A 13,626-nucleotide genomic window follows, 5' to 3' on the forward strand; every position below is an offset into this window, starting at 1 on the left:
ATCTTAACCATTTCCTTCTCCAGGGTATTGCACTGGTTCTCTAGCATCATCTTCTTGAACCCGTGCCTATTCACCTCATCAAGAATGGTCTTCATGGTAGTCTTCTTGCGCTCTAGGGCATCCTCGAGCTCAAACACCTTGTAGTTGAGGTAGTCATTGCAGAGCCCGAAGTCTCTGATCTTGTCCCTCAAATCTACAATCTCCTCCTTTAGCTTCTCTAGGCGCTCCTTGTGGATGAGCTCTCCATAGCTATAAGAACTACGTTCTGAGCAGATTGTCACTCGTAGCTAGTTCATCTCCTACTCCTTGACCAAGAATTCCTTGTCAGCTCAGAAGAGCATGTCGCGGTAGAGGCGGTTCTCTGCCTCCACCTCTATGATGTGCCGATCCTGGTGTAGGATGTACTAGGCCGACACCTAAAGACAGCAGTCCTCCTAGTTGAAGGCAAGCTGGTCAGTAGCAATCATCTGCTCATGGGTGCTTCGGTTGAAGTCCAAAGCTCAAGGAAGCAGGCGATAGGGTCCATCCTTGAGATGCTCGTCCGCATCGCTCATCACAAGTTGGAAAGCCAAATGTGAAACAGACTGCACATAGGTGGTGATGGATGTATCCACCTTGAGAGAGGTGATGGCATGTAGCTCTGGCACCGTCTCGCTTGTAGGGATCTGGACTCTAATGATGATGTGCCTTCGGGTCCATTGGGTCCCATCTCGTAGCGGCAGGTGTACTCGATCAACTTGGTGTGTACACCAAGCTCCTAGAGTACCTCCTGTAATAGTTGTGCGAAGCCTCCATAGCTTTCTCCTTCGATTAGAAGCTCAGTGGTGGGTGCCATCTACATGTATGGACCAGAAGACGGGGTAAGTAGGTTAGCAAGAGGGTAAGCCATGCATAAAAAGATGCAAGGTCGGTATATATAACCCAAAAGACAAGGTTACATTCCTATTTCTATCGGCCAATCATATGGTCTCGTCCTATGGGCAAGTATGGCTCTAATACCAACTGAAACGATCCATGATTTCCTCGAAGGGAAATCCACAGATACGAACCAAAATGTAATAGTCCCAGGAGATCATGCCATCACATTATCGAAATTCGGTCGATATCAGAGTACATACATCGAATACCTATCTTAAAAGAGTACAATAGAAGGGTTTACTCATTATTACATTGCCACTTGGTGGAATCACTCAGACCACACATCATCCTGAACAACATTAGAAAACATGTCAGCAGATGCAGACTCCATCTTCTCAGGCAGACTTGTGCATAGAACAAGACCTCTAATCCTCCCAATCATCACCCTCGTGGTCGTACTCAGGCATGTCACCTATTAAACAATTATCAGTAAGATTTGTACTGGCCACTGGCTCCTACCCTATGCTTTGCGTTTGCTTTGTGGAAAGTGGTATGCAAGGGTAGAGCAAAAGGACCTATATATGGATGTGGTTTTCCCTATGCAAGTTCATCAACATTTTATAATCGTTTCTCAAGTTTTGACCCAATTCCATCCATTCATCCCATCCACACACATCCACACACCTCACCACACTCTCACTCTCTAGGCGACAAGGACGACTCCCTCTTGTGCCTTGCCTCATCGACTAGCAGCCGGATCCAACTAGCCTAGGGGGAGAGAAGGGAAAACACTACTCACTAATCAAGGGAAGCGTAGATCATAGGAATATCCATGACCGTGGACACGACTATACGTATAGATTGATCAACTCTACAGAGCGTGTCACACATGATTTCAAAGGGCAACTTCCAATCAGGTGGTTGGATGATTGGAGCTGAAATGGGTGCCTTTTTGAGGATTTGAAAGGCTTCATGACACTCATTATTGAAGACAAAAGGTGCATCTTTGGCTAGCAGGCTAGTCAGGGGTCTGACGATTTGAGAAAAGTCTTTGATAAAACGCCTATAGAACCCTGCATGGCCTAGAAAGCTATGAATGCCTTTCACATTCATGGGAGGTGGAAGTTGTTCGATGACTTCAATTTTTGCTTTGTCAACCTCTATCCCATGGGCAGGCACCTTGTGTCCAAGCACTATTCCTTCTTGAACCATAAAATGGCATTTCTACTAGTTCAGGACTAAGTGGTTTTCTTTGCACCACCATAAGACTTTGTCTAAATTCTCCAAACAATCCGTGAAGGTCTTGCCATAGATGGTAAAGTCATCCATGAACACCTCCATGATTTTCTCAATCATGTTGGAGAAAATAGACATCATGCACCGTTGGAAAGAAGTTGGAGCATTGCATAATCCGAATGACATTCATCGGTATGCATAAGTTCCATACGGGCATTGTTGGTATTTCTTAATGTATGCAGAAGAATCCGCAATCGTACGGAATTACTGTTGTAGCACTTCACCCGAAAGTATTCAAGGTATCGTATTTCCACGAGGAACGGAGGTGTAAAAGTCTCTTAGCTAGTTCACCTAAGATAACGAGAAGAAGGGTAGCTCGGGTAGTGAGGTTTTCTAAGGATAGAGAACTTAAGAAAAGATAGCTTGGCTACTACAAACTTACTTCGGGCACCGATGAACACTTGGTCTGCCAAGCGTTGCTGGCCTATAGCTCTACGCTGAACCCAAACGTGGGGGATTACAAAGGATAGATAGGGCTATCACCACCTACCGCCTACCCCTCAACCATGGGGCACGAGGCAAACGAAGGTAACCGCTAGCTCAGATACCATGTCTACGCTATTGATTACTACTCTAGTCTCATATAATAACTAAAGCACTCAATGCGAGCGGAGATCCCATATGAAGGTATGACAACTATACTAACCATACTCAGCTATACAACTATAGCATAAACTAGATAAACATGAAAGTCATACGAGTAAATAGAGAAGATAACTATATTAAAGCATGAGTCTTACAAAGGTAAGATACAAAGATATACTTGACCTCCGAAGATTTCTCTAGAACCTGAGCATAGCTCAACTCTCCCTAACTTTCATCTCAACTATTCTACTTCTACATCTTGAAAGTATAGTGGAGATTTCTCTCTGTCTTGAGCTGAATGAGATCGAATTGATCCCGAATGAGATGCCTTTCTGGAGGGGGTCTGGGGGTCCTTTTATAGGGGAGATGGAGTAGGGAGCAAGTAAGCGCCACGTCATCGATCCGCGTCAAATTCCTTGGCCACCATTGGATCAAACCGTCTTAACATCAAGGGCTAGGATCACTTGAACTTGTATGGAAATATGCTTAAGGCGCTGGAGCAAAAGGGGAAGGTCACTCGAGCCAATCCTGCTCTACCACATGTCCGGCATGCTCCCTGTGCGTGTGCAAGCACCTGCCGCAGGTGGTGGGCCCAACCATTCCAGCTGCTTCATGACGTGGACTTTTCCTTTGATTTGCGAAATTTATATCTTTTTATTCCGAGCTCCAAATATAGCAAATAATATATCTGTTTCGATCAGTTAGGCGAGCTCTTCGCAATGGTCAACTCCACATATTTATTTGAGTCTGCTTTGCAATAGTAAAAATTCGAATTCCTTTTCATGGACGATTTTCACTGAGCTGTATATGCATTATATATTATCTTTTGACACGCATTTTGAGTAATTCCTGCAAAACAACTATAGAGTACCAAAACTCATGGAACTTGTTAGACAAAATAATATTTTACTATGACATAGTATGGAATGCTGTCATTTTAGAGTAATTTGGTGGTTAGATTACATGAGCTAAGAACCGCCAACAAGTAGTTAAGTTGTGCTCCTGTCAGTGTTTTGCTAGCAGAAGCGATCACGTGATGCTTCTTATCTTTGGTTTGGCCAAGGACCGCCCCAATAGCATAGTCACTAGCATCACACATTATTTCAAAAGGCAGCGACCAATCAGGAGGTTGGATGATTGGTGCTGAGATGATTGCTTTCTTAAGAGTATGGAAAGCATTTAAGCACTCATCGTTGAACTCGAAAGGTGCATCCTTAGCCAACAGGTTTGTGAGGGGTCTAGAGATTTGTAAAAAATCTTTGATGAAGCGTCTATAAAACCCTACATGGCCTAGAAAGCTGTGGATTCCTTTCACGTTCACGGTGGGTGGTAATTTCTCGATAACTTTGATCTTAGCTTTGTCTACTTCGATCCCCCTCTCGGATACTAGGTGCCCAAGGACGATGCCCTCTCGGACCATGAAATGACACTTTTCCTAGTTTAGCACTAGATCCTTTTCTTGCCATCGTTGCAAGACTTTGTCCAGATTCTCAAGATAATGATCAAAAGTTTTTCCATAGACCAAAAAGTCATCCATGAAAACTTCCATGATTGCCTTGATCATGTCAAAGAAAATAGAAATCATACACCGTTGGAAAGATGCGGGTCCATTGCACAACCCAAAAGACATGCATCGATATGTCCATACGGGCAAGTAAAAGTTATCTTGCTTTGATCATTGGGGTGGATGGGAATTTGATGATACCCCGAATACCCATCAAGGAAACAGAAAAAAGAATGCTTCGCGAACCGCTCTAACATTTCACCAATGAAAGGCAGAGAGAAGTGATCTTTCTTTGTAGCCGAGTTGTGTTTCCAGTAATCAATGCATATTCTCCACCCTATGATGGTTCGCTGGTGGATTAACTCGTTTTTACTATTCTCAATGACCATCATCCCTCCTTTCTTTGGTACCACTTGGACGGGACTAAACCATTCGCTATATGGTACGGGATAGATTATCCCTATGTGAAGAAGTTTGAGGACTTATTTCTTCATGACTTCCCGCATCGCATTATTCAGCCTTCGCTGAGGTTCTCTAGATTGTGTGCTAGAGGGATCTATTGGGATGCGATGGGTGCCGAGGGTAGGACTAATCCCCTTCAAATCTTGAAGTGAATACCCAAAAATAGGCCTATGTTTCTCTAAGATGGCGATGAGCTTGGGTGTCTCCTCATCAGAAAGCTTATCACTTATGATTACTGGAGTTTCCTTGTCGCCATTCAAGAAAGCATAACGCAAGCCAGCGGGTAGGGGCTTAAGTTCAAACGGAGGTCGTGCTGGTGTTTCTTCCTTAGGAAGCTCGATGGTCTCACCTAAGTCATCCTCCTCTTGAATGAAGAGTTCAGCATCTTTTCTAAGGATGACTTGGGGGACTCAAAAGGTGAAACAGACATGACCTCTTCAGGTGTCCTTGTGTTGGGGATAGATTCTCCCACCGAGTTTTTGGCTCGAATGATAGTAATGAAAAACGTGTCTCTCCCCAATTTTATATTTAGGTCCCCTGTTATTGATGGTTCTATGGAGAGTTTTTCTAATGGGGTCCCTATCATGATATCAAAATCCTAGATGTCAAAGACATGGAAGTCTAGGGCAACTTCAATTTTATTGTGATATAACGATATGTTCTAAAGAATTCCTAGTCCTTCCAGTCTAGAACGTGGTGCAATTCTGTAGGATTTGATTGTCGAAACGAGGGGATCATCACCAAAATAGGTGTGTGCAAAGGATGCGGACATGAGATTAGCTCCGACCGTAGGATTATATAGCATGTCCACCATAGTTCTGCAGATTTGGCATTGTATGGTTGAAGAAGGGGTGTGTATCTGGATTTCTTCATAACTATGTTCCGCTTCTTCTATCCATTCACAGCTCATGATGGCTATCAACTCCTTGATGGATTCCCTAAGGAATTCTTTATCTAGAGGGTTAAGATGAGTGATAGGAACATGTGGTCTCTTTTGGCAAGAGTATTTTGAGGTATTTCCAAAATCTTCAAGAAGTTCGTAGTTGAAACATGGAAAATCCAAAGGTTGGAAACCTTCCTTCGGAATTTCTGGTTCGGGTGAGGGTCTCTGGATGGAAAGTATGGGTTCGGACTCAGCCGATGAGACTTCCTCATGGCTTGATTTGGGTTCTACACAGAGGGGTTCCAAAGGAGGAGTGTTCTCGAGAATGCAGTCTAGAAGAGCTTCTCCTTCCGCTGTGGTTTTATGGTTAAAAGATCCTCCGGCAGCAATATCAAGCTGTAGGGCATATTCCTTGCTAAGCCCTAGCCAAAAGTGTTGTAACAACACATGGTCGGGTATAGACAAGTCTGGGCCAGAATGTGTTAGGATTGAAAATCTAGCCCAGGCTGCACCTTTGGTTTCCTTCTCATTTTGGCGAAAGTTGAGGATCTCTTGTTGCAAGGAAGCAATTCAAGATAAAGGGAAGAATGCGAGACCAAATCTGTCGGTGTAGAAAGTGACCAACACGTAAATATTTGTAGTTTTGCCATACGTGGTGATCGGATGTGGCCTAGCACTCAATGACACAGGGTTTATACTGGTTTAGGCAACGAGCCCTACGTCCAGTTTGAGTTGATCGGTGACTTTATTCCTGAGCCCAGGTGCTCAAAGTTTACAGTGGGGTTACAAACAAGTAGGAGTAAGATGGGGGTGCAAGAGGTCTGGTCGGACTCCTACCTGAAGGGCCAAGAGTGACGAGAGCTCCTACATGCGCTGAGTATTCGAGCGTGTGCTCGAGGTTTGAACCTAGTGGTTCTGTTGTTGTGTGTTGAATTGATCGTCTGAATCCTCCTTGTTGGGAGAGAGCGCATCCTTTTTTATAGAGGAAGGGGATGGCCTTACAAGAGAGAGAGAGAGTGTGTGTGTGCATTGTATGCTACTAAGTCTTGCTGCCCACGCTGTCAGGTACAAGATGATTGTAGGCACCCACAATACTGTTGATGTCAGATGCATGTGGGAGGTTTTACCGTGTTCACCAGGTATGGTAAATGTTGGCGCCCACAACACTGTGGATGCCCAGATGCATGTGGGGGGGGGCTTACCTATGTTTGCCTGGTATGGGAATTGATGGCACCCACAACACTATTGGTCAAATGTTGGCGCCCTCAACACTGTTTGGGTTCTGACTTGTCTAGAAGGTTGCAGAGCACCCTTCTGACATGGTCTGATAGAACTGTCCTGTAGGTGTGCAGGGTATGGTCCTTGGTATTGCAGTTGCCTTGAGCACCCTGCCTTACTTGCTCTACCTATTTCTTGGGTCCTTACCGAGCGGGCGTCCCCGGTCGATTGGTCCCAGTCGGCTCCAACTATGCCTGTCGGAGAAAAGCTGTAAGCAGAGGTTCGGTGCATCCCCGGTCGGAGAGGTGGGTCAGAGTCGGAAGCAGCGTAGGCCTTCTAGTCGGAGAGGTGGGTCAGAGTCGAAAGCGGTGTAGGCCTTCCTTCCAGATGGAGAGGCAGGTCGGAGTCAGAAGCAGCATAGGCCTTCCTTCCGGTCGGAGAGGCGGGCCAGAGTTGGAAGCGAGCGTTGTTCCTCTTCGACCAGACCTTCTGGTCGGAGACAGGTTCGCTCTTCTGGCCTATCGTTAGGTATTTGGGTCGGCCCAGGAGTTGCGCATCATTCACAACATCATCTGCTGGGGCGAGCTTTTGCTGAGAAGCAGGTCCATTACGGACCCTAGGTTTATGAATCCGACAGGAGCCCCCGAGCCCCTGGGCAATTCGGGTAGAATCATTTGGGGGATTTTTCGTCTTGACGGTGGGTGCGCGCGAGCGCACCCGCGGGTGTAGCCCTCGAGCCCCCGGGCGATTTGAGTAGAATAGTCTGGGGGTTCTTCGTCTTGTCAGTGGGGGAATTTTTTATTTGACAGTGGGTCCGCACGAGCGCACCCGCGGGTGTAGCCCCCGAGCCCCGGGTGATTTAGGTATAATCGCCCGGGGGGTTTTGTCAGCGGGCGTGTGCATGTTGGAGTCACGGATCCAGGGATCGACAGTTTAGGGAACGGGCGAGATGGACTCGTGGATCCAAGCGTCGGGCGTAGCCAAGGCTGATTTAGGGATCGGGCGAGACGGACTCGTGGATCCAGGTGTCGGGCACAGCTGAGGCAGTTTTAGGGATTGGGCGAGATGGACTCATGGATCCAGGCATCGGGTGCAGCCGAGGTTGTTTTTAGGGATCGGGCGAGACAGACTCGTGGATCTAGGCGTCGAGCGTAGCCGAGGTAGTTTTAGGGATCGGGCAAGACGAACTCGTGGATCTAGGCGTCAGGTGCAGCCAAGGCAGGTGAAGGATCGGGCGAGACGGACTTGCGGACCCATGCATCAAGCACAGCCAAGGCAGTTTTAGGGATCTAGTGAGATGGACTCGTGGATCCAAGCGTCGGGCGTAGCCGAGGTAGTTTTGAGGGATTGGGCAAGACGGACTTCGGGATCCAGGCGTTGGGCGCAACTGAGGCAGGCAAGGGATCAGGCGAGACAGACTCACGAATCTAGGCGTCGGGCACAACCGAGGTAGTTTTAGGGATCGGGCGAGACGGACTCACGGATCCAGGCATCGGGCGCAGCCGAGGCAGTTTTAGGGATCGGGCGAGACAAACTCGCAGATCCAGGCATGGGGCACAGCCGAGGCAGTTTCGGGGATCGAGCGAGACGGACTCGCAGATCCAAGTGTCGGGCGCAGCTGAGGCAGTTTTAGGGATCGGGCGTGATGGACTCACGGATCCAGGCGTCGGGCGCAGCCGAGGCAGTTTTAGGAATCGAGCGAGATGGACTCACGGATCCAGGTGTCAGGCGCAGCCGAGGCAGTTTTTAGGGACCGGGCGAGACGGACTCACAGATCCAAGCATCGAGCGCAGCCGAGGTAGTTCTAGGGATCGGGTGAGATAGACTCGTAGATCTAGGTGTCGAGCGCAGCCGAGGCAGGCGAGGGATCGGGCGAGACATACTCACGGATCCAGGCATCGGGTGCAGCTGAGGCAGTTTTAGGGATCGGGCGAGATGGACTCGTGGATCCAAGCGTCGGGCACAGCCGTTGGGCTAGGCATCCTGAGGATTTGAGCCCCGTTGGGCTCAGTAGGGGTCGGTTGATTTTCGTGCGTTACCCCATCTGCGGTTTCTGCAACCGGAGGGGCTGAGCTAACGTCGCTTGCCTCGATGGCTAGAGTGACGCGCTTTTTTAGCTCGCTAACGAGCATGTTCGAGTGGAATCTGGGTCCATCATTCATGATGGGGTTGGCATAGCCCTCATGTGGCAATCCACTACTCCTTAACCCATGTCTCGATAGATGCCTGGGTCATTCCGGAGACTGACCCAGGTGGCCCGTTGGCCTCCCCTCAATGGAGATTCTACAGGCATGGCTCGAGGGTAGGATCGAACAAGAAGGTTAAGATGACCCTGTCTGCTTCAGAGCAAATTAGGCGAGGGCCGCTGGGGCTCATCTGCATTTTCTCGCCTAGCTTTGTTTGACATGAGGTGGCTTCAAGCCCTTCGCGGGCCAGCCTTCAAACCCCGATCGGTCGTTGCTCATGTTGAATGAGGCAACTACCGCTTCGTGATGCAACACGAAGCGTTGTGATGCATCAACTGCATATTCGATGATTTGGATGCATGGGATGAATGAATGAATGTGTGCATGAATGAATGTGTGCATGGATGAATGTGTGAATGCTTGTATGAAATGATGAATGAATGATTATCTAAAATAAATGAAATAAAGGGTTTTGGTAAGGTTACCTTGATGACTCGAGTGACGGGTTTGAGGAGCTCTCGTTAGATGTGTCCGACCGGGACCCTTGTTCGTTGTTCGTGATGGGGTTGGCTTGGCCCACATGGGGCATCCCTCTGCTCCTTACCAATCGCTCGGTGTTCGCCTGAGCCATTCGACCGACTCAGGAAGCCCGTTGGTCCCTCCTCGATGGAGGTCCCATTGTTGGGCCCTTCCAAGTCTTGCCTGGGAAGGCGGAGGGCCACCTGTGTGCGGTTGCGCCTTGTTTCCTACGCCCGATGTGCGGTAGTGGTGGGCCCCGCCTATACCACGTCCCGTTTAACTAGGCGCCGTCTCGTCGAGCAGGGTGCGTCCTGTCGGCCAGGATGCGTCCCATCGCATTCCCATCCGCATTGAATAGGGGAAGGGAGAGGGTTTTTTGCCCCAATCCTTTGCCCTTCTTCAACCCCTGCATCTCCTCCTTAAATAGGGGAAGGGAGAACTCACAGACCTGTTCGTGAATCTGAAGCGTAATGTCGAGCTAGAGGTCATCGAATGTAGATGAGATGGTGCTAACCGTCTTCGTCGAGAAGGGGCTGCTTCTGCCGAAGGAGGTGGCGCACTGGAGGGTCCTACATGTTGCTGGCTTCATCACCGTCTGCGAGGCCTTCGTCGGGAGGGAGCCGCACGTGGACTCCTTCCGGCGAATCTTCTCTGGGCGAGCCTTGTCGAAGGGGAAGCTGCCCAGGACTGTGCTGGTAGGGGGTTTCGCCCTTGCAGCCACTCAGGTCAGCTAGTTCATAAAGTTTGATGAGACATCCTCCAGCCATGGCGGCCATACTTCGGCACATAGCGTCCCTTTAGCATCAGCCGATGCCGCGCGGGCAGCGACAGTAGCATTTAGAGTAGAAGTAGTCAGCAAATGTAACCGTTAAGTTGGTGGGGGAGCCCCCGTGTGAACAGTTTTTTGTATCGATGAATACATCAGTTCCGTTTTGTGATAGAAACACTATCCGATCCTTGTTTTTTATCCTAGCATAGCTTTGTTTTTATCCTTTCTTTTTCGCACCTGCCCGTTCATTCCGTAGGCTGCAACCTTAAGAACCCGGGCATGGCCCGCGAGGCTTGGCTGCTCGTAACTGTAGGTCGTGGCAGGGCACGATCGGTCAGGAGTAAAAATAAAGACATGTAGGGTAATCAAAGGAATGGAATGCCCTTTCGTTCGGGCAATGCCCTTTCGTTCGGGCAAAAAGTTTTTACCATGTGATAGTAAAAAAGAGAGGTGGTATCGCACCCTTATGCCCTTTCGTTTGGGAGAAAAGTATTTGCCATGTGAAAGTAAAAAAGAGAGGTGGTATTGTACCCTCATGGAGCCCCCGAGCGACCCAGGCCAAAAGTGTTCGGGCTGGGGTGCTTTATAGGAGCAAGCGTTGAATAAAAGAAAGTGATAAGACTAAATTTAGGGGAAAACAACGTAGCTATTCAATGTTCCAAGTGTTGGTGAGAATGTTGCCGTCGTCGTCCTTCAGTTGGTAGGCGCCAGGTTGGATCACCTCGGTCACCATATAGGGACCTTCCCATGGTGGAGAGAGTTTGTGTTTCTCCTTCATTGATTGGGTCCTCTGGAGTACAAGATCACCGACCTCGAGGATCCTCCCCCTGATCTTCCTTTCGTGGTATCTGTGGAGAGTTTGCTGGTAGCGAGCGGAGCGGATGACGATCATCTCATGGGCCTCTTCGAGCAGGTCGACTGCATCTTGCTGAGCCTCCGTGGCTCGGTCATGGCCGAAGGCCTTCACTCTTGGGGCGTCATGGTCAAGGTCTGAGGGCAACACTGCTTTGGCTTCGTAGGCCAAGAAGAAGGGTGTGAACCCTATGGACCGGTTCAAGGTCATTCTCAGGCTCCAGAGGATCGCTAGGACCTCTGCAACCAATTGCCCAGCATACTTGTTGAGCCGGTCAAAGATGCGCGGCTTAAGTCCTTGGAGGACCATGCCATTGGCACGCTCGACCTGACCATTAGTGCGTGGGTGTCCGACCGAGGCCCAGTCGATCCTGATGCCATATCCATCACTGAAGTCCAGGAACTTCTTTCCGGTGAAGTTGGTTCCGTGGTCAGTGATGATACAGTTAGGAACGCCGAACCGGTAGATGATGTTGAGGAAGAACTTGCCTACCTCTTCGGAGTGGATGTTGGTGATGGGCTTTCCCTCTATCCACTTGGTGAATTTGTCTACTGCTACGAGTAGGTGAGTGAAGCCGCCCAGGCCCTTTTTGAGGGGTCCTACCATGTCGAGGCCCCAGACCACGAACGGCCAGGTGATGGGGATGGTTTGGAGCTCCTGTGCCAACAAATGAGTTTGCCGAGCGTAGAACTGGCATCCTTCACACCTACGAACGACCTCCTCTACATCTCGTAGCGCGATGGGCCAGTAAAAACCTTAGCGAAAGGTTTTTCCGACCAGTGACCTCGGGGCCACGTGATGTCCGCATATTCCGGCATGGACCTTGAGGAGGAGCTATTTCCCCTGGCCAGTCGGAATGCACTTCATGAGTACTCCCAACAGACTTTGCTTGTAAAGCTCATCGCTGAGCGTGATGAATCTCTTGGCGCGTCGAGCGATCCATTGTGCTTCAGTCCTTTTGGGTGGGAGAACCTCCTCGAGGAGGTAGGCGAGTAGCGGCGCTCGCCAGTCAGTTTGATCGAGCGCCACCATAGCGACATCGGCGGGCGACGTTGTCATGGAGACATCCAGGTCGGAGCCCCCAGGCATCGGGTTGGTGTCAAAGCATGTCTGGATCAGACTTTCTAGGATGCAGGCAGACGGCTCGTGGAGGTCGTTGATGAAGACGCCATCTAGAGATGGATCCTGCCTGGTAGCCAATTTTGTGAGAAAATCGGCTGCATCATTGCCTTTTGGGGGACATGATGTAGTTTGATCCTCTGGAATTTGTCCTCGAGCTTGCGCACCTCTTGGCAGTATGCTGCCATGAGGGGGCTCTTGCAAGATGACTCCTTCATGACTTGGTCGACGACCAACTCCGAGTCACCGCGGACGTAGAGCCATGTAGCATCGAGCTCGATGGAGATGTGGAGTCCGTTGATGAGGGCCTCATACTCTGCGGCATTGTTTGAGGCAAGAAAATGGAGGCGGATCACATAGTGGAGCTTGCTCCGATCTGGGGAGATCAGAACTACCCTAGCCCCCGAGCTGGGCGCCATTATAGACCCGTCGAAGTACATCGTCCAGTACTCGTGGGTGACATCTAGGGTCGGGAGCTGGACCTTCGTCCATTCAGTGACAAAGTCTGTGAGAGCTTGAGACTTGATAGTAGTACAGGGAATATACCAGATGTCATGGCCCATGAGTTCGAGTGCCCACTTGGAGATCCGTCCCACGGCGTCGTGGTTGCGGATGATGTCTCTGAGCGGGTATGAAGTGACAACCACGACTTCATGATTGGTGAAGTAGTGCAGGAGCTTTCGGTTTGCCATCAGCACGGCATATAGGAGTTTTTGCACCTGGGGGTACCAGACCTTAGGGTCAGTGAGTACCTCCCTGACAAAGTATACGGGTCATTGGACCTTAAGGTGGTGTCCCGGCTCCTCCATTTCGACGACCAGGGCGGCGCTCACCACGTGGTTGCCTGCCGCGATGTAGTAGAGGGGTTCTCCCTGTTCGGGAGCGACAAGGATTGGGGATGATGTGAGTGATGCTTTGAGGCTCTCCAAAGCCTGTTGTGCTTCCTCGGTCCAGATGAATGCATCTGTCTTCTTGAGAAGTTTGTAGAGAGGCATCCCCCGCTCGCCTAGCCGGGAGATGAACCGGCTTAGGGTGGCTAAACAGCCGGTGAGCCTTTGTATGCCCTTGATGTTGCGTATAGGACCCATGTTGGAGATGGCTATGATCTTTTCGGGGTTGGCCTCGATATCGCGTTCGAACATGATGTATCCAAGCAGCTTTCCCTTCGGAACCCCAAAAACATATTTTTTGGGATTCAATTTGACGTTGAACCTTCAGAGGTTCGCAAATGTTGCAGCTAAGTTCGCAATCAGGTCACAAGCTCGAGCCTTTTTGACCACTATGTCATCAACATAGACGGCGATGGTTGGTTTTGGCTGGTCGACCTGATCAGGTTGGTCGAGCGGGTCAATCTGGTCGGCGAAGCATTGCTGC

General features: G+C 49.6%; 1 protein-coding gene across 1 annotated transcript; it reads right to left on the reverse strand.

The window, feature by feature from the left end:
* Positions 1 to 11,967: 11,967 nt before the first annotated feature.
* LOC136489310 (uncharacterized) lies at positions 11,968 to 12,944 on the reverse strand. Its single transcript, XM_066485991.1, has 2 exons — positions 12,420 to 12,944; positions 11,968 to 12,318 (listed from the first exon to the last, which is right to left on the reverse strand). Exons 1-2 carry the CDS (start codon positions 12,942 to 12,944, stop codon positions 11,968 to 11,970), a joined length of 876 nt encoding a protein of 291 aa, XP_066342088.1.
* Between the last annotated feature and the right edge of the window lie 682 nt (positions 12,945 to 13,626).

Source organism: Miscanthus floridulus, chromosome 10 (genome assembly GCF_019320115.1).
Source record: "Miscanthus floridulus cultivar M001 chromosome 10, ASM1932011v1, whole genome shotgun sequence".
In the NCBI taxonomy this organism is placed as follows: Eukaryota; Viridiplantae; Streptophyta; class Magnoliopsida; order Poales; family Poaceae; genus Miscanthus; species Miscanthus floridulus.